This window comes from Pelophylax lessonae, assembly GCF_965119305.1.
Source record: "Pelophylax lessonae genome assembly, chromosome: 2".
Taxonomy (NCBI): Eukaryota; Metazoa; Chordata; class Amphibia; order Anura; family Ranidae; genus Pelophylax; species Pelophylax lessonae.
In genome coordinates, this window is record NC_138769.1 from 552,287,140 (window position 1) to 552,309,208 (window position 22,069).

Sequence of the window (22,069 nt, forward strand, 5' to 3'; positions counted from 1 at the left end):
GTATAATATGATCTAAGCTTTTCCAGTATATCTTCAGGGGAAGTAATCACACTGCCAAACTGGGATTTAGGTTCAGGAATCAATGTGAGGGGAATTTCATGCTGTGATAGCACAGCTAGGAGCCAACTGTTCTTATCACCTTGCTCAAAGAACATTTTCATTTAAAAAAGGTCCATTCTTGTGACCTTGGCTAGATTCAGATGAAGTTCCCTCTTGGCAGATTCAAGTAATTCAAAATTTTCAGCACTTTTTTTCAGCAATTTTAACAGCTTATTGAGTAAATACAATGTACCCCTTGTAAAAGCCTTAAAAGCATACCATTCAAAGTCTGGAGAGAAAGAACCCACATTAATATTCCTGCAAAGCATGGGGTGTTTTTCCAGAGATATGTGGGTGGGAGGTCTGGTGGGTTCCCAAATGCCACAGGGACCCATTATGATGGGTTAGAGTGCGAATAACTAACTCTAGGGGGCAATGGTCAGATAACCCACTGAATAAATAAATAACTTCATGGACATCCATTAGAAGGGAGGAGTTGGCAAAAGCCAAATCAATGCGGGATGAGGTTTTTTGTGTGGATGAAAAACCAGGAGTATGCTTGTACCGTAGGATGTTCCCATCGCCATGTTTTGGTGAGACTGGCAACCAGAGCCCAATTGGATAGATCACCCGAAAAGCTTTTAGCAGGGTAGGCCAATCCAAATTAAGTGGAGTTGAAATCTCCCATAATTAACAATTTAGCAGGGCAATGGGGGGTTATCTTGTAGTATGGTATATAGCAGCAAAGGTAAAAATGGAGGGGGAATATATAAGGCCGCTATCACATACTTTTGTTGCCATAACCTCATCACCACAATCACATATTTGTCATAAGGACCAGTATGCACATTATCAATTACACAAGGCAAAGGTTTGCAGAGGAGTATTGAAACTCTCCCGGCGTAAATGGAGTATGTGACATGAAGTCTTTTATATGCATGGATTCGTCAGCGCCATAATTGTGCTTCTCATGAAATGTGTTTCTTGGAGTAATATATAGGTAGGCCTGAGGTTTAAGATATTGGAACAATATAGCCCTTTTGGATTTTGAGTTCAAGCCTCTGACATTCCAGGATACAACTTTTATCATTACAAAGGTACACAAGGCCATAATAGTAAGAGAATCAATGTACTGGAGGCATGAAAAAATCTAGAGCAAGCGAACATCTGATGATCAGCAAAGAGTACAAGCCAACACCATGACATTATAATGATAAAAAATCAAAAGAAAAACAAAAATCGAAAAAAGAACCAAAGCACCACAGTGTAAGCCCTATCCATACCCGATACCTGACCCCATTCAAGAACAAGAAGGGCAGCAGGTAGGGAAACTTAATACTAAAACGGTTAACTAAAATGGCCACAATCAACACACTGTGTCCAGTGTAGATGGACCAGGGGATCCAGAAAACACGTCGTCAAGTAGGGAAAAGGGGAGAATATTCTTTGGGATCCCAAGTGATGCAGTCCGTTGAAAGAAGTTGGAGTAGAAGCATCAGGATGGCGCAGTTGAAAACTCCACTAGGTGGGCTCTCTTTATGTAAGGATATGTGCAGCAGCATCCCATAGACATAAATGAGAAGGTAACCCCGTGGAACACTTGCCTGCCTAATGGTACCCCCCCAAAAGACAGCAGAAATGTGTATATGCCAAAAAAATAAATAAATGAAAAAAAAAAAAATTTAGAAAACTTGTGTACTTGAAGTTTGACAAAAATGTCAACTGGACATCACTGTAAAGGGTAAGTAGATCCTGGACCTAACAAGTATCCAGCCAATGGAAGCTGTGTCGGGTGATTAAAAGAACCGTGTAAGGTCACCATCCATGACTCGGTGGCTGCTAGGTTTCCAAATCTTGATACCCTTCTCTCTTAGGCTTCTGCAGACTTCTGTGAACAAACCTCAACGTTGTTGATTTTTTGGAAGCCAGGATCCTATCACGGTCTAGATAATTAAGCATGCATAGTAGACAGTGCTTGTGCCAGAAAGATTTCGGTGAACTCCGTCTGGTCTTGATCTCTCTCCAGGCTCTGGTAAACCCAGGTTCTGCACGTTGTTGCGGCAGAGATGATACTCTATGTCTATTGCCTTTTCCTTGAGCACTCTCACCTGTAGCTGTAAAGCGTGGAGGTCTGTGGAATTCATCCTGAACATTTCCCTCCACCCGCGATATACGGTCCACCACTTCCAACAGGAGGGAGCGGAATTTGTCTAGATCTTGCCTGATCAGACCAATGTCTATCGCCAGGAAATCCATCTTGGCTGTGAGCGTCTCTTTGGAGGCAGTGATAGCTGCCAAGCTCCCTGCAGTTGTGGGGCCATCAGCCACAGGATCCCCTGGAGAGGTCTGTTGCCGCAGACATGGGTTCAGGCCTCGTGTCCAAGATGGCCATGGCAGGAGAGGGGCGGGGAGCACCAGCCTGTGTCCTCATGGTGCGCAGACGGCCAGAGACGAGCTATTCTGCCGCGGGGGGACTGAGTGTAAAAGGCAGGAACACAAAAATACAAAAAAAAAGGTGCCCAAGGATGAAGAAGGATGCCGGAAGGTTCGAAGCTGAAGCGCCGCACGTCTGGTCCCATTCACATGCCGGCCGGGCCCCCCTGTTGAGGTTTCTTTTAAGTAGAATTAGAAATATCAGGACCTCCATTAAGATTTTACCTTCACTTTCTGTCCCAATGGAAGTGGGCTCCGGAAGAGGACATTTCCTCAGCCAAGGGGCAGCACTTTATCCGCTTTTTTGTGATTTTCTAAACAAATATGAGCTGAGTTCTTGGATAAAATTGATAAATTATAAGGTTTTCAAACACAAACCCTGATCAGCCCAGGCACATTGCCCAATACCTTCTCTTTCTCATGTCTAGGGGCAAGGAATGTCATGTGGAAGTATGAGTTGTAGAAAGCCTTGTAGGATTGCTGATCCAGGGGATGCTGTTGCATTCTTACTGATATCACTTGTGTTTTCTCAGAACATAGCACCAAGAAATCCAAGAGACAGAAGAAGAAGAGCAAAAAGAAAAGGCACAAATCGGTGAGCCTACTGACATGGGGAAAGCTGGGTGTACGGTTTATGTTGGAGAAGGGATCAAAAAAGAATTGCATTTTCTTTTTTAGAACAGTCCAGAAAGTGAATCAGAAAATGAGAAAGAAAAAAACAAGAGAGAAAGAGATCAGGAAGGCGAGCAACTGAAAGAGAGAGCAAAAGACAGAGACCAAGATCTGGAGGTGGAGACTGCAGACGGTCATCGCAGATCATTTAGGCAAGCCACAAAAAATGAGAAAGTAAGTGAGTAATTCTGTACAGGACCACAAGTATGTACAGCTAAACTTAAATAGGAGTTGGTTCATTTTGGATGATTGTATTTAACAACAAAGAATCTGAGAAGTGTCAGGATACATTTGCCCAAGCGGTTTACCCCAGTTTGAATGGCAGTGGCAGGAATATGCCGTTTCCTACTGCTGTTTATGACACCTGTGATTGGCTAACTGCCCTACAGTGCAGCAGAAATTGATTCTTAGACCATGAGTTAGATGATTGGACACTGCCAAAAACTTTCTTGGGACTGCCCCCCGTGTAGCCATATAACCCTGCCTACTCCATGAGGCTCCAGTTTTTGCTGTTGTCCTTCGGTGATGGACCACTTCTGTTTTTGTTCACCAGATTTCCTTTCCTCTTGACATTTCCATCAGTATTTGACTGCTTATTGCACTATGGGTCACTAGCAATTTATGTAGCACTGCAGAGATCAGCAGACCTATCTCTGTTCCTTTGAGGTCTCATGGACCTAAAATTCCCTTTCTAGTTCAAGTGCTAGTTTGTGCTCAGGAGCTGTATCCCAACCTTGACATGGTTCTCTTCTCCAGAGCAATTGTTTCTTTTAAGACATACAAGGCCATCAGTTGTGCTTGGTATCCATCAGATCCACCATCCCTGTTCCTCCCTGCAGTCATCTAGAAAACGCTCTTGCTGATCATTGCCCTTCCAAGGCTCTGACACCTCAGTCTCACTCATCCACCCTAAGTGCTCTCCAGGATGATGGCTCCATTGTTTGCCCTGATGCCTTGTCATAGCACCCCATTGTGGACCTTTGGGACACTCAGGTGACTTTCTTTGGGGAAAATGATTACCATGGGCTCTAGAGATCAACGTCTTCCTGATGCCCCTAATGCCTCCAAGATTCCGCTGGATTTCTTTTCGTCAGGAATCTGCACTACAATACTAATAGCTTTAGACAGTTCTAACCAATATGGTTCTTCAGTTGAAGGGTCTCAAGCATGTTTGCCCTAATGTCTCATTCCTTTGGTCAGTGAGTTACCTGCTTCTAAACTGTTGCAGGACCTCTCTAATGCGCCCTCTGTTCTCCAGACTATTCTCTGACCTCAGCCCTTCCATTTGTGGTTGTGGATTAGGTTTTTACACAGACTGAATTGTCTGCCTCTGAGGATCAGGTAGTTCTTGGCCTGATGAATCAGTCCTCCAATTCTGGGGCTAGCGAGGACCTCTGTCCCTATCAGAATTCTCCTGTCATTGGAAAACACTCATCTCCTGGATATGTTCTAGAACAAGTGGTTCTTTCTACATTGCAGGATCATTCTCTGGTCAGGACACCGGACATTGCTGGGCAGTGTTATGGCACGAACATGCCTTTCCTATTAAGAAGGTAGAAGAGCCTCCTAAAAGAAAGTCTCTGCAAAATTAGCTGGTTGCTGGCCTTTTGCGCCCTCTGGCAAGCCCACTACCCTCACATTGTTCCTACGGAGCCTATTCTCAGTATCCTCTGAGTGAGCCTTTAGTATTTTCACAGTATATTTTAAGTCTGAGATATCTCTATTTGATGTTGCTGCACAGTCCTCAATGCTGGAAATACGGGATTCTGCCTCGTTTAACCGGCCTCTGAACTTATCCAAATCTTTCCTAATTAGGCTACATTCTAGGGTCAGATTGTCTATCTCCCCCATTAGGGTACTTTTAATGGCTTCTATGGCCGCTAAAATAACAGAGGTGTCCCCCCTCCATCATTGTACCTGGTAGCCTTGGTTGACTTGATGAAGCTGCTGCTGCGACGTCTATCACATCTGAAACAGGAGAAAGGTCAGGAATTGATGCATGAATTAATGCAGAAACCGATGCAGGGCAGTCACCCCCATCCACCTCTCTCTCTGGCTCTAGATCCTGCTCTCGCTCTGACTCAGTCTCCATGAGATGTCTCAGCTCCACCTGACCGGAGTGGGTTCCTCGGGCTTCAGCTGACCAGCTGACTGCTGCTCGTGTAACCGCCTGAGATTATCTCAGCTTCGGCGGAGGCTGCTTCCTGGATAATTGGCCTTTCGCTGGCATGAATCAGCAGGGGGGAACCCCCAGTCGCAGTGCACCGGTAAGCCAGCTATGCATGCCTGTCAGGCAGTACGGCGGGCGGGCGGCTTCAGATCGCTTCTATCCTGTGGTTGATGCGGATACTGACAAGCGGGAGTCAAAGCTCTCTCCCCCTCACGTCCTCACACTCTTGCTTTGACTGAAACATCAGTGGCATACTGTGTTGAATGGGCGCATAATGTTCCTATGGGCCCAATAATACAGAACGCACCTCCAAGGCCCTTCCTGGTGAGATTATTGAATTTTAGGGACAGAGACTTAATTCTAGCTGAAGCCAGGAAACACTCTCAACTTAAGTATCAAAATGCCACAGTCTTTTTTTTTCCTGATTTCTCACAAGAGATTCAGAGGCATAGGAGGTTGTTTGTTGAGGTCAAGAAGCAGTTGAGGGAGAAAGGCATTAAATATGGTATGCTATATCAAAGTAAGTTATGTGTCGACTGTGTAAGACGTGAAGTTTTTTGAATCTCCAGCTGGTGTATCTGATTGGATAAACTCTTTGACATCCTGATAAGCTTGGCTAAATATGGCGTTACTTCAGGAAGATTATGAAGGCTTTGAAATATATGAAGATGATGAGAAAGGGAAAAAAAAGAAGAAAAAAAATGGACCTATAAACGGTACTATAGCTTGTGTACAGCTCTACTGTTTGGGCACAGCATTCGGGGAAAGAAGGTAAAAAAGAAAAAGGAGGAAAAGGTAAAGGATTTTCTTTTTGTATTTTGAGGATCTTTTTTTCTTCTTGAGGATTGACTGGATTGGTGTGCTCGGGTCGAATCGGATCTTTGGACGGGTTTTTTTTTTTTTTGTGTTTGTTTTTTTCTTTTTTTTGGATTGTCTGAAAATAGCAATTCACGAAATATGAATTAGTTCATTAACTTTCAGGTAAAGAAATAAAGCTTAAAAAACTTGTAATATTTTGCATCCTGTGCTTTCAGGATCGTAAGTGGGGCCGGAGGAAATTTCTTTGTTTTTTTTTTATCCCCTCTTTTTTTGGGGTTTGGGTTTCAAGTAATACAGCCGAGTGGCCAACTGGGCTGGTAGGACAGGGATGGACTCCTGGGGGGGGGGGTTCTTTTGGGGTTTTTTCTTTTTTTTTGGAGGGGGGGTTTGGATGGCAATTTTGGGGGGTCCCTTTTTTTTCAGCTTCTTGCTCAGTTGATAAGTCAAAAGGTAATGTGGACATGTATGGCCTTGGACAATTTTAATTGTATCAGGCACCTATTTCATTCTATATGTTAATGGCATCTAGTATGGTATCAGATATAAAAATAATTTCCTGGAATGTTCGGGGATTGAATTCTAAATTTAAAGAGCATTGGTTCTCAAATATTTGCGCTCTCAGCGCCCACATATTATGGTACTATTGGAAACCCATTTATTGGGTAATAGAACTTTAGCCATGAGACATCCATGGGTGTCTAGGGCTACCCATGCCACATTTTCTACATATGCTAGGGGAGTGTCTATTCTTCTACATAAATCTTTACAGAGTACGGTAGAGGAGATTATTACTGACCCTGGTGGTCGGTTTGTGATAGTTGCACTTAATGTATATTCCCACCGGTTAGTGGTGGTGGGGGTATACATTCCTCCTCCATTTTCTAGTGAGGTTCTATATGAATTATTGGAGAAGGTGGCACCATATTTCCCAGCCCAGGTGTTGGTTGTGGGGGACTTTAACAATATTTTGGATTATTCGTTGGATACTTCAAATCCAGGCCGGGCAACCAACCATGATCTGAGACATTGGACAGAGACGGCCAGCCTTACCGAACTCTGGCGGTGGAGGCATTCTACTGAAATATATTATTCTTATTTGTCCCCGGTGCATGCCTCCTTCTCCAGAATAGATATGGCTTTTGCTGGAGCCTCTCTTCTGCCCTTTGTCTCGCACGCTATATACCTACCTGGGGGGGGGGGTCTCTGACCATACCCCTTTGCAGATTACTTTGCAATTCAGGCTTGGTGGGCTCAGGGGACCCTAGCATCTGGTGCCGAGTTGGATTGTGGAGCCAGCAGTGGTGAAAATGTTGAAGACACATATGGATTTTTTTTTGGCAGGAAAATAAAGGCTCTGCCACTCCACAAGGAGGGAACTACAGCTATATTACTCAAATCTCACTTCGGTTTCCATGCAAAAAAAAGGCATACAATGCATTTGAAATGGGCGACAAGAATGGTAGATTGTTGACCTTACTCACAGCAACCAGTATTCCTCAGACTGTAGTCCCGTGTATAGCTTCTCCTACTGGGGAGGTATTGACAAATAGGGAGGATATATTGCAGATTTTTAGGTCCTTCTATAGTACACTTTATAGCTCTTTACCGCCCTATGATATTGAGGAGCTGCGCGGTATCCTGCAGGCGTTAAATTTGCGTACGTTGTCAAAGGATGCCGGGAAACTTCTAGAGGTAGATCTAAGCGAGGATGAGATAGTTATGGAGCTTAAAAAATTTCCTGCCGATAAGGCACCAGGGTCGGATGGCCTGCGGGTGGAATGGTATAGGTGATACACTGTAATTCTAGTTCCTAGGCTGCTCTGACTTTATGCGGATTGTTTCCGAAAAGGTACTCTTCCGCATATTGTAGTAATACCTAAAATGGGCAAGGAACCTTCTCTGTGTACCTCATACAGACCTATATCGTTATTAAATGTGGACGCTAAAATCCTTGCCAAATCCTTAGCTACCAGATTGATGAAGGTTCTTCATCATCTTGTAACCTCAGATCAGACTGGATTTATGCCAAAAGAAAACTAGACATTAATCTGAGAAGGGTATTTACACACCCAGTTGGGACCAGAGCTATCCAGTGGTGGGGTATTGGTCTTTTTGGACATTGAAAAGGCCTTTGACTTTATAGATTGGCGATATTTGGCAATTGTACTTCAGGAGTTTGGGTTCGGGCCTAAATTCAGGAAATTGATTGATATCCTGTATTAACACCCTACAGCTGCAATACAGTTAAATGGCATGTTGTCAGAAAATTTCTCAGTGGGAAGGAGAACCCGTCAAGGTTGTCCATTATCCCCTGGCCCTTTTGCTTTAATGATGGAACCCTTGGCGATGGCTCTAAGAAACTCTTAGGAGATATAGGGGATCCAAGTGGGTAAATTGTCAGAGAAAATTGCACTTTATGCGGACGATATAGTTCTTTGCTTACGTGATTCGGAATCTTCTCTAGTGGCAGTCTTGGATATTTTGAATTCTTTTTCAAAATATTCAGGATTAAAAGGTAAACTGGAGTAAATCTCATATTCGCCCATTGAAAGTACCATCCCCAGGGTGTAGAGTCCCGGGTTCGTGCCCACTTGAACAAGTAGATAGGGTAAAATATCTTGGCCTATATATTTCTAATTCAGTTTCAGATTTTTTAACTTTAAAATTTTATTCCATTGCAGCAGCAGCTTAAGCACCAGATACAATCTTGGCAAAAGTTGCCTTTAACACTTATAGGCAGAAATAATCTACTTAAAATGAAATTTTTGCCACTTTTTTGTATATATTTAGAAATTCCCCTGTGTAGATTCTGAAATATATCTTTAAAGAGATTGATTGCCTTATTACCAATTTCCTATGGAAGGGTCGGCACCCCAGGATTAGGCTACAGATTTTACAGCAGCCCTGGAAGCAAGGGGGATTGGCGGTCCCTGATTTTTACCGATATTTTTTGGCGGGCCAGCTAGTGTTTGTACACAGGTGGTTCAGTAGCCCGGACGGCGATGCGGCTATAGCCTTAGAGGCGGCTATTGTTGGCTCCTATGAGGCTTTGTCATATCTTGGGATGCGGGGCTCTAGGGCACCATATCATTTTACAATCTCTATGAGGGCAACGGTGAGAGCATGGGAAGTGGCAAGTAACGATGAGGAGATGGGGGTGGGTGAGTAATTTCAACCTATACACCATTTTGGAGGAACCCTCCATTGCCACATTTTTTAACCTACTTGGATCTAGGAGGTTGGGAGATATTGTTGGGGAGGGGGGGGGGGGTACTGCAATTTGAGGTCTTAAAGGACAGGTTTAATCTCCCCAATTCCCATCTTTTATGTTATTTCCAACTTAGACATGCTTTCCAGGCTCGATTTGATACAGCGGGTTTTCAAGTTTGTCCTGGTGAGATGGAATCTATTCTTAGGAAGGATCCCTTGGTATAAACATTGTCTACTATATATAAACGTTTACTTAAGGATGGTTCGGAACACCTCGTGTGCTGCTGTGCAGTGTGGGAGAGGGTATCCCCGCAATTGGACGGAGATGATTGGCACGATATAGGGGACATAAATTTGACATAAATTTGTCCAGACTGGTATCTTCCAGAGATCATCTTATCCAATATACATTTTTGCACCGGGTTTACTATACCCCGGTCAAGTTGGCGAAAATGTACCCTGGACAGTCTCCTAACTGTTGGTGGTGTTCTTCGGTCCATGCAGATTTTGACCATATTTTTTGGGGATGTGTGGAGATCCAGGCATTTTGGAGGGGAGTTATGGAATGTGTAGCTGAGGTGACAGCTATTTTGGTACAGCCAATGGTGGAGGTATGTCTCTTAGGTTTAGTGCATATAAAAATGCTACCCGTACTCTTCTGACGTTTTTACCGTTCTATGCAAGGGAAGCAATAATTCTCTCATGGAAAAAATCTAGACCACCCACAATACAGGCTTGGAAAGCAATTATAAATAATACATTTTCGATGTATAAAGCCACATACATGAACAGGGGAATTCCGGCTAAGTTTAAAAAGGTATGGAGCTGTTGGATTGATAGTATGTCCACGGTATCTGATGACCTGGGCGGACCCTTTAAGTAGGGTTGGTCGGGTCAAATGGAACCTTTGACTTAATGCCTGGAATATATCACCATATTTGTTGGGCATAATAGATCATATGTCTGAGCAACGGGTAGACTATCTGGGGTTTTATTTATTTATTTTTCTCCCCCTTCCCTTGTTTTGGTAATGTATGTATTGTCCGCCCAATAGAGGGCAGTTATAAGTGTGTGTTTTCTATGTATTGAAATAATAAAAAGATAATTAAAAAAAAAAGGTAGAAGAGGTACCCGGCAAATGTTTGTTTGCCATTCTGTCGTTTTTTGCGTTACCTGCTGTAAATTGTGTATACAGTGACTTTTATGACACTTTCTCTATATTGCCCTGTATGTCTAGATTTCCAAAATACCAATAAACACTACTGAATCAAAAGAAGGTAGGAGAGATTTTGCCGTTACAAGAAATTGTGTAGATACTTGGATAAAACCTTGTGTTCTAGTCCTGTCCACTACATTCCTTTAAAATGCCTCACGAAGGCCAGTATTTCACAGCTGGTTGATTCTGAACATGAGAGCAGTCCATGATGTACTCCAGATCCTGTGTTGCAGGTAGAGTTTGTCAGAGGAGGACTCCATAATACTCTGGGCCATCTGCATACTGAACATGGTAGTTTCCTGAATCAGGAATCATCTGGTTGTACCAGAGATTGCTTTAAGGTCTCCAAATGATTTGTTCACCTGGCTCTGGACCCTACCTCCTTGGTTGCTTTGCAGACTTAAGGCCCGTACACACGATAAGAAATTCGGAAGGGAAAATTCGTCCGACGACCGATCTGCCGATTTTCGGATTGTTAGTATGGTGCTTTCGACAGCCGACTCCGACTTTTCGGCTGACAAAATCCTGATGTGCAGGCTATAAAATTTTTGTCCTCCATCAACACACGTCTGATTTTTGTCTCATTAGTACAGATTTCGATGGGGAAAAATCTTATGAGCAAGACTAGGCATGCTCAGAGAGAAAGAACACATACAAAGCAATCCAACACATGACATCACTTCTGAAGTAGAATTCTGTCATACGGGAAAATTTGTGTGCAGTCTAGAGCACATTCCAACCAACAGACACGCACTCTGGACAAAAGACGGACGACTGGTCGGCGGAAATTCGTAGCGTGTGTACGAGGCTTAAAGGAAGACCTTTCTAGTGATTTTCCTTGCTTTTGTTTTCCCAGGCAAATGTTATTCACTGTCCTGATGAGATTCCTGACTGCTGCTCTATAGACTGAAGCATTGTTGGATCAGGGGCATTCTCTAGTACTGTGACTCTTTAAGGCTCAGGAAAGGCAGATTTCAGCAAGTCCCCCCTTAGCCTTTGTCTGGGGGGGTGCCGTTTTTGGTTTTTTTTTACAATTAGGTGGGATTTGAGCTTGAGTCTTGGGCTCCATTGTATATGCACTCCTCGTTGCAGGTTTGGTGGGGGGATATAAATTTTTATCCCTCGATTCTCCTTGCATACAAAGCTACCATGTACCATATTTATTTTCTCATAACTATGTGGAATCAAATCCTAGTTCAGCCCTACCCATATGACCTTTCCATGTAGACCAGCTGCTCTTTTCTTGTTGACCCGATTTTGTTTGAGGTCACCCCAGTACTGCTTGGACCTTAGACGATGGGGGTACAGCTTGTCCTGAAAATGTTATTGTTGTTGTTCAGTCATGTCCAACTCTTTGTGACCTCATGAACCATAACGCGCCAGGGTTTTCTGTCCTCCACTGCCTCCCGTAGCTTGCTTAACTTCATGTTCATTGTTTCAATGATGATATCTATCCATCTTGTTTTCTGTTATCCTCTTCTCCTTTTTCCTTCCATGTTTCCCAGCATCAGGGTATTTCCAATGAGTCCTCTCTTTGCATTAGGTGGCCAAAGCATTTGAGTTTTAGCTTTAGGATGTTTCCTTCCAGTGAATATTTAGGGTTGATTTGCTTCAGGATTGACTGGTTTGATCTGCTTGCTGTCCAAGGGACTTTCAAGAGTCTTCGCCAACACCATAGTTCAAAAGCATCAATTCTTCAGCGTTCCACCTACCTTATTTATAGGGAAAATGTAATACTTAGTGCAAAAAAAAAAAACTTATATATATCACAAAATTGTATTGTTCGAAGGTGGTTTACAGCAACACTTCAGAAATTGAAACAATAAGAGATCTTTTGGGGTTGGGAAACATTTGGTGTGACAATTTGCTTTGCATGTAGTGTCTATATTTACAAAACTTTTATTTTATAGTGTCTATAGCCAAAACCTTTTTTTTTTTTTTTTTCAATTAAGTGGGGAAGGGTTAGATCTTCTGTCAAGTATTTTTTTTTTTTAGAGAGATTAGAGGTTTAGCCTCTATATTTGTCCTGGCCACAGTTTAATTTGTAAGACAGACTGCAAAAAAAAAAAAAAGGCTACTTTTCTCTATCGAAATTTAAAAAAAAAAGTTTTGGCTTTAGATATAAATTGTAAAATGTAGTACTTTGTTGTTCTCAAGGTAAAAATAGCTTTTCCTCTATTTAACATCACCCATTCTTTCTGTTTTTCATTCCTGCCTATGTTTCAGACAGGATGGGACACATCAGAGAGCGAGCTCAGTGAAGGAGAGCTGGAAAAAAGACGACGAACACTACTACAGCAGCTGGACGATGATCAGTAGATAGACATGCTTATGATATTCTGTTCACCCAAAACGACTTTTCCGAGTTGAAACCTTTAAATGTGCTTGGCACGTCACTGATTTTATTTAGTAACATAGTGCAGTCAGATGCCGTAACTAAATTCAGCGGAGTTCAATAGTATTCAGAGTGCAGATACTGCTTTCTTCTCTGCAGTTCTTAGTTACTTCTTTTTGTACTGTGTTACTAAACATAGTTTGGGGTTTTTTAAATAAAAGCAAATCCACTGGGCACTGCAAGTGCACTTGGAAGTGCAGTCGCTGTAGATCTGAGGGGAAGCTCTGCTCATTTCTATTATCCAATCGTGACTTACCATAAAATCCATTTCTTTGATATTCATTGACGGACACAGTTCCTGATCTTCCCAACTATTGGGTTATACTGCTCCATACAGAAGTAGGACACTAGGCAGAAAAAAAATCTGGCTATGCCTATGGGCAGTCCAAGGGGGTATACTCCCTCTCTCTGCTATAGGTACTCAGTTTTGTTACAAGCAGTGTCAGAAGAATTACAACTCCACAGAGGGGAGGGTGCTGTGTCCGTCAATGAACATCAGAGAAATGGATTTTCTCTTTCGTTCATTGACAGACACAGCTCCTCATCTTCTTAACCATTGGGACGTCCCAAAGCAGTGTTAAACATGAGGGGTGGGGACAGCGAAAAATAAATTCCCAAGGCTAAACTATAGCCAACCAGGTAAACAGAAGCTCAACCAAAACAACTGGAGCCAACCTGAAAAGAACAATACACCCTCAAAGAGAACCAGGTCCTCTGACAGCAGCCTGCAAAACCTTGCGGCCAAAAAAAGCATCCACAGATGCCAACACATCCACTTTATAGAACTTTGTGAAAGTGTGCACCAATGAACAGGTGGCAGCCTTGCAAACCTGCGTCACTGAAACCTGATGACAGAAGGCCCAGGAGGCACTGAGCATCCGAGCAAAGTACGCCTTGACAGGGAAAGGAGGAACCTGACCCTTGATGGAATAGGCTTGAATCACCGTCTGTCTGATCCAACTGGAAATTGTCGCAGAAGAAGCGCACAACCCTTTCGGAGGCCCATCTGTGAGCACAAATAGTGAGTCTGACTTCTTAAAAGACGCTGCAGGTGCCAGGTACACCCTAATCGCCAGGACCACATCCAAGACATGCAAAGCAATTTCCTTCGGATGTTTTGGCCTGGGACACAGGGAAGGCAACACAATGTCTTCATTCAAATAAAAATCAGAGAAACCTTTGGAAGGAACGACAGACAGGGCGAAGAACCACCTTACAACTGTGAACCACCAAGTAGGGTGAACGAAAGGATAACACCGCCAATTATGACACCCTGCGCACAGAGGGGATAGCCACCAAAAAAGGTCACCTTCTGGGACAGTGGAAGCAGGGGAATCTCCCGAAGATTCTCAAAAGGAGGCTTCTGGAGGACTGAGAGTACCAAACCAGAGACACAACCGATGAAAACACCTCCGGATGAAGGGACCACTCCCTGGGAATGTGTACAGCGCAGAGGACTAGAACGAAACGTTCTGCCTACCTTAGAATGATGGCTACCTCCAGAGCCACCAGGACACTTCTTGTGCCCCCCCTGGTGATTGACATAAGCCACGGCCGTGGCATTGTCCGACTGATTGCGCACTGGACATCCCTGAAGACGATCTGTCCAATGTTCCAGGCACAGCCTGTTCGCTCGGAGTTCTAGAACATTGATCGGTAGTCTAGACACTTCCAGTGTCCAGACCCCCTGAGCAGAATTTTTGCCGAGAGCGCCTCCCCACCCGGACAGGTTGGCATCCGTGGTGACCACTGTCCAATACAAGGGGAGGAAGGATTTGCCCAGCCAAAATGCCAGAGAACTAAGCCACCATATCAGGGACTCTTTCGTTCCCCATCTCAGCTGGGTCTGATTGTCCAGAGGCTGCGGATTCTTGTCCCATTTGCCAAGAAGCTCCCTTTGCAGGGACCTCATATGGAACTGTGCAAACGCAACCGCCTTGAGGGTAGACACCATCAGGCCCAGCACCTGCATGTAAGGAGGAAGGAGCACTCTGGCTAAGGCAGAGTCCAGAGTCCGATCCAGATAGCCCAGCTTTGTGGACGGAACCAGAGCAGACTTCTGAAAATTCAGAATCCAGCCGAACTCCCTTTGTACTTCGTATGGTGATCTCTAGGTTTTCCACCAGAGCAGTAGGAGACTCCGCTCGCAGAAGGAGGTTGTCCAAGTAGCCCAGTACCACGATCCCCCGCTGGCATAACAATGCCAGCATCGGGACCAACACTTTTGTGAAGACCCGTGGAGCGTAGGCGAGACTAAAGGGTAACCCAACAAACTGATAATGCTCCTCTCCTACGGCAAAGTGGAGGAAGCGCTGATGACAGGCACATACTGGAATGTGATGGTAAGCGTCCTTGATTTCGATAGAGGCAAGAAAATCCCCCTGATGCAGGCATGCCACCACCGTGTGAATGGACTCCATTCTAAACTGCACCCGTACAAAGCAGTCCAGCACCTTGAGGACCAGAATTGGATGCACCTTGCCTTCCATCCTGGGAACTGTAAACAGGTTTGAGTAAAACCCCTGAAAATGTTCCAATGTCAGAACCGGAACAATCACCCCTTGAAGTAACAGGTCTTGCACCGCCCCAAAAAGATCCTGTTCCGGGACAGGCGCAAGTTGGAAGGAAGGAACCTTTCTGGAGGGTAAGAACGAAACTCGATCTTGTAGCTGGACGGTATGACTTTGTGGACCCACTTGTCTTGTACCAGGAAAGTCCCCGGGTCCGGAAACCAGCACAGACGTCCCCCCACCCCCGATATGGGTGAGGTCGCATCTTCATGCTGAAGGAGCCTTGTCCGCGGGTGTGGAGAAGCCCGCTCTCAACTTGCCAGACCAAGTACATTTGGATCCACCAAAGGAGGGCTTTGATCCCTTCCCAGTTGCCCCAGGGGGACAAAAAAACTTCTTCTGAGCTGAGAAAGATGGCCCATGTCTACGAGGGTCCTTGCCCTTACTAGCCTGCAGAAGAAAGGTACTCTCCCCCCCCCTTTAAAGACCCTTAATGATGTCATCCAGGGTAGCTTCAAACAGGTGATCTCCTTGAAAAGAAAAATCAGTCAAAGCCTTTTTGGTCCGCAGACCAGCATTTGAGCCAAAAAATACACCGAAGGACCACTGCCGAAACAGAGAGCCTAACAACTAGGGAAGCTGCATCCAAAGAGGCATCACAGATAAACGGCAGCCCCTGGGCCAACTGATCAGCCAGCTCAGCAAAGGCAGGGGATAGCTGCTCCCCCTCCAGGTCACGGCGTAAAAGCTTAGCCCACTTGGTCAGAGTTTGGGACCCCAGGCTTTTCATGCACGGCTACAGGAGTGGAGTAATCATCCTCACTATCTGAGAACTCAGGGCACGTGGTCGCAGACCCAGCAGAGTGACCCAGGACCACGGTGGCCGAATCAGATTCAGGATCTGAAGAGACAGATGAGGCAGGGGGCACTTTTTGCTAGCTCGTCACCCAAAAACCACCTCCACCCGAGACACAAAGGACTCCAGGACCACCGTCAGTGCATCAATTGATGGATGGGACCCGGAGGGCCCCGCAGCCTCAGAAGTGGATCAGGTGGGGAAATGTGCTCTAAGGACTCCATGAGTTAATAGGGGGACCCCAGAAAAAAAAGGTGTAAAAACACTGATAAGGGACACCCCCACCGCTCCGGCAGCACCACCTGGTCATCAGTAACAGAGCACCTAATCGATCCTCAGCAGAGAGGTAGAGGACCCCACCAGACTCGCCACCCAGCAGAAACATGCACCTGCAGCCACCAGGATAATCTGTACTCCACGTGCGACAATCAGGAAGTGAAAAGATCCAGGAGTCCGCGCCAGGGGATGAGGAGGGGCTCCCACCGCTGAAATCGCTGCCCAGAAGGCTCCACTGTCATGGCCGCCACTATTCTCAATGGCAAACCACTGTAAAATGGCCGCTGGACTACACAAACATGGCCGTCATGCATTGGGCACACCGGCTACAAGAAAATGGCGGCCCCGTTCGGCACCACAACGCTCCCAGAGACCCAGGAGGGATCCCTAGGCCTCAGAAGATGGCACAGGCAGGAAGGGGGGGCCCTGGCAGGAACAGCTCCCCCCCTACAGTCGATCGAACTGTCGCTAGCAGCACACTCCCCCCCCACTCCCCCATCGCCAGCACAGCACCCTGCCCCCACCCCAGGAGGTGGACCAAACCTCCCTACAGCCCCAGCATAGAGAAGGGGGGAGGAGGGGGGTGCCTAATGGGAAGGAAGGTTACCCGGGGGTCCGACCGTCCCATGGAGGGGACCACGTCCACCCCAAAACCCTGCAGGGGTAGAGGGGGGATAGTTACTTACCATACCAGGAACCAGGCGGGCACCGCTCCAGACAGAACCTCCTCTTCATCGAAATGGGGGGCTGTCGGCCAGGAGGAACACTGCGACTCGGACCGAGACCCGGTCATATGCAACCTCGTGAGGCAGTTAAACTGGCAGGCCAGCCCCCATCCGGTGGGGCAATGCCGCGGCCGACCTAGCGCGGAGCTGGCCAGACTGGGGTGAACACTGGATCTAGATCATCCAGCCTGTCGCCCGGTTTGGCAGTTTATTGTAGATCTCACAGATAAAAAAAACAGGAGAAAAAAATCTATCTAAAAAGAAAAAATTGCCAGGACCAGAGATCCCAGAAAGGAACGAGGTCCTTACTCCTGACTAGGCAGAAAAAAATGGGGTACCTATAGCAGAGAGAGGGAGTATACCCCCTGGGACTGCCCATAAGCGTAGCTAGACTTTTTTTCTGCCTAATGTCCTACTCCTGTAGGTGGCAGTATAACCCAATCATTAAGAAGATCAGCAGGTGTTTCCATCAATGAACAAAAGAGAAATGCTGTTTTTTATTTTCCTTGCATGTCCCCCTCAGATCTGCAGCGACTGCACTTCCAAGTGCACTTGCAGTGCTTAGTGGATTTGCCTTTAGTAAATAATCCCCTTTGTGTTGTTTGGATTGCTCCAGAATCTGGAACAAACATAACATGCTGCATCTGTATACAACAAGCATAAGCACCAAATAGGCTTCTGCAGAAGTAGTTGTGTGATTGTGCTGCTCCCTACTAGTTTGTTGTAAAGCAAAATTCTTTAATAAAAAAGAAAAAAAAAAAACTGTATTTGACCTTTTTCATATCGGCAAATCATTTTTTTCCACAGAAAATCCTGCAGTCTTTTTTTTAATGAAGCTACAGAATTGTTTCCTATAGCAAAAAAATGCATCCGTTAAAGCCTAATTCAACCCTTAGTTTGAATCTGCTAGAAATTTTGCAGGTGCATCAGAACAAAGGTTTAAAACAGCTACAGAGCTCATGTTCCCTGCTGACTGGGTAGCTCAGGCACAGCAGAGGGCATGTCAGACCCTTGCAGAGAGACCACTGTTTCTCCATTGAGAACAAGGTTCATACTCGGCAGCTGCTGGCAGGGGACAGACTTTTTCCACTCAGGCTGTAGCTGCTTTAGAATGAAAAACTGTAAAACATTAAACACCTTTTGTTTTGATGTACCTGGGCTGGAATGTATTCTGTTGATTACACGAAATGTTCATTTGGGCTTTAAATGGAACATTTACATGACTGCAATGATAGCGCAAAGAACATTGCATATAGAAAAAAATAAATAAATAGTGTCTAGTTTATTAAACGTAATACCATGTTAGTAAACTATCACAACTCTAATAGTGTGTCTGCTATGCAGTTTAAGTTGTAATATATATATTATATATATTAACATTATATATTAAATAGTGCTAGCAAAATGCTAAACTGTAGTTTTTAATCTAAGAGTGGTCTTCAACAACATAGTTTTTACAGAACTCTAATGAAAAAATTGAGTGTTTCCTTAGTCCGTATGTCCCCCATCACATCTATGTTTATATGCTGTTCATTTAAATGCCATGTAAAAATGTTCTGAAGACGTTTTGTATAACATAGATCAATCTTTTTCAACCAGGGTACCTTCAGGTTTATTCAGGGTTGCATTGGCAAAATGCCTAAAAATTGCCCCAAAATTGTATACAAGGCAGCTGCTGGTGGATAAATTCTGCCTCTTAGTTATACAAAGCCACAGGTTTTTATTGTACACCATTATGACCTCCTAGCTGCCAGCATCCTAACAACCAATAATGATATCGGTTGATAAAGGAGGACATCAGGTGCCTGCACAGGACCCATGTTAATACCCGCCCCTCACCGTCAGCACTTGGGTCACCTTAGCTGAGCGAGGTAGAGAAAATGAAGCAGAAGAGAAACATTGGAATAATAGTCAGTATCAGTGTGCAAAGGTGTATTTGCTTTGGAATAAGAAATTGCCTCTAACGTTGGGTGTACTGTGTGGATGTTGCTGCTTTATGTAAAACTATTTGTTTTTTACATTCTCAAGGTTTTTTCAACTCCTTGCTCACTTGTATCATTTACAATGCTGCGACTGTTGCATGACAAGTCACGCCCCATTAACGGCAATGGAACCGTTCTAATCGGTGCAACTCAAGTCGCTCCAATGTAGAAAAAGGTTCCTGCACTACTTTTGGGAGACTTCATCATGACTTGCATTGACTTCTGTAAAAGAAGTCATATGCAAGCCGCGATGAAGTTATGCAGAGATGTTGGATTCAAAGTAGCGCAACTTTGAGTCCTGGTTCACACTTGTGCAATGCGGGGAGGCTGCGAATTCGCAGCCTGTTCCCGTATCGCAAACGCACATCTGGCAGTTCACACTGCCATATGCGATACGCAGAGGGTGTCAATTAAATGTTAACGACACCCCCAGTTTGATCGCATATCGCAGTGCGATCTGACAGTTCGCACAGGATCGGATCGCACAAGTGTGAATCACTGTGCGATCTGATCCTGATGCGGCTGGAAAAAAGGGTCATGTGCGTCTTTTGTGCGGGTGCAGTGCGAATTCAGCCATACAAAGTGTATGGCTGAATTCGCACCGCACATCCGATCGCATGTAATGAAGGAGCAGTGCGCTCCGATATTACATGCGATCGCCGCACTCACAAGAGTGTGAACCAGCCCTGAAGCCGCACTGGTGTGAACCGGCACTAAAGCTCCACAACCAACACATCAATTCTTCATTGGTTACTGTGTTTACCCAGACATTACAACATTGTTACCCTTATCACTGACCTGGACCATCTCAGTGCCCTCTGCCTTTGCATTGTTGTAGTGTGAATCGGCCTACTTGATACTGAACACAGGTAGAGTCACACACATGAAATGATAGGGCTCTGCACATTTATTGATGACAAAATAAAATAATAATATAACAGAGAGCACTAAATATTTTCCTGAAACCTGACACTTAAAGAACTTAAACATGACTTGTAATAAACAATTACTGGCTTCTTAACATCAGAAATAACATACTGTACATGGTTAATACACTGAGAAAAGGTATGGAAGGACACCTTCTATGATAGCACACTGCTTTGCATGTCTGTGGGCTCTGGAGAAGGACAGGAATGTATTCAAACATGCAGAATTATTACAGTACAGAAAACCACGAGCTTTCAGCAGGCCTCTGTTGTCTTCTGCATGCATTGCAATCATAACACTGCTGGAGGTGAGCAAATAAACTATAGATCATCAAACTGTCACCACTGCTATTTTTAGGGCAAATACAAACAGCCAACACTGTGTTCTAAAATTTAAAATAAATTTAGAGAACAGATTGTAAATGAAGTGTAGATGGCATAGCCCAAGGGGACAGGGATGTAGTATAGTGCATAAATAGGATTCTCTAGGTTTAGCTGGATGATAAGATGCATAGCAGCTGCAAAGGATAATATGGCTTTTTACCCTATTTAGCAAAGGCACTGTATAAGGCTCAATTCGCAATGGCATTTTGCAATGCTACGATTGCCAGCAGCACTTTGTGTGTACGTCCACATGCGTTCACCAGCCTGTCATTGCAGTGTACGGGCCCGGCAGCCGCTGCTATCCACACACTGCTGTCAATCTCGGCAACAGGAATCAGTAGATTCTTGCTGCTTGGGATTTGCAGCGATGCAATATACCCATGTGAATAGTGCCTAAAAGAGAGCACAGGAAAAAAAAAAAAGCTACGGTTTCTATTAAGCCAAATTTGGTCTTATAACTTTGTATTCGCAATGTATACATTCAAAGTCATCAGAACTTACACATTAGAAAGTTTGCTGCAGTTTCTCTTGCTCAAGGTTTCTGATTACACTGCTTCATACATGGCAGACACCTTAAGCCATTCACTATACATTGCTAAGCAGGAAATGTTTTATTTTTGTATAGTAAACAAGAAACTTGGAATGTAAGAACACAACTGCACAGAGGGAGAGATTTACTAAAACTTGTGCACATAGCAGCTGGTCCAGCTGTGCATGGTAGCCAATCAGCTTCTAACTTCAGCTTGTTCAATTAAGCTTTGACAATAAAACCTGGAAGCGGATTGGTTTCTATGTAGAACTGCACCAGATTTTGCACACGCCAGCTTTAGTAAATCTCCCCCTGTGGTCCCTGCACAATCTGACAAACAAAAAAACATGGAATGTTACCGAAATAATGAGTTTTGTTAAAAAAAATAAAATAAAGCTGCAGGCTAAGTTTTCCCTGTGATTTAAATAACCATCATCGTCATCCTTAAAATGTTTGACCAAAAATATAGGCAAAAGACCCCTCGTTTAAAATCTTAAATTAAAAGAAAGAAACTAAAATAGTTTGGTCTCTGACTAGCAAACTGACAGTAAGACTTTTTAGTAAGCAAAAAAAAAAAGCAGATTCCCCAATGCTAAAGACTTGGTCCAATTGTCTACCAATCAGGTTGACAAGCTGGATTCAAATTTGCTGATCTGAACAATTAAAAAATAAATTATCATTAATCAAAAATGTAGATGTATCATTGACTTCGGAGTCTGACACAGAGGTATGCCAATCCCAAACCTACCAAAGTATAAAAAGAGACTTCACTGTGAAGTATGTATGGGTAGAAATGGGAGAGACTAGTAAGAAACATCGTTCAGATACAGCTTAAATACATATAAATATATCATAGCAAAATAAAGTGTGCAGACTGGAAACATTGCATAAACATTTCTGGCCTGTGCAGAGTGGACTGTACCTGTC

General features: G+C 44.3%; 1 protein-coding gene across 7 annotated transcripts in view; it reads left to right on the plus strand.

Annotated features, from left to right (window-relative positions):
- Window positions 1–13,099, plus strand: part of PRPF40B (pre-mRNA processing factor 40 homolog B) — a 206,580-nt gene extending 193,481 nt beyond the window's left edge. For 6 of the 7 annotated variants that reach the window (XM_082244918.1, XM_082244919.1, XM_082244920.1 and 3 more), the window contains 3 exons: window positions 3,006–3,067; window positions 3,151–3,318; window positions 12,786–13,099. In XM_082244918.1, coding sequence (XP_082101044.1) covers window positions 3,006–3,067; window positions 3,151–3,318; window positions 12,786–12,878 — 323 coding nt within the window. In that variant the 3' untranslated portion in view covers window positions 12,879–13,099. The remainder of the gene's footprint in view (window positions 1–3,005; window positions 3,068–3,150; window positions 3,319–12,785) is intronic. The other variant, XM_082244921.1, reaches the window with a different exon arrangement.
- The last annotated feature ends 8,970 nt before the right edge of the window (window positions 13,100–22,069 follow it).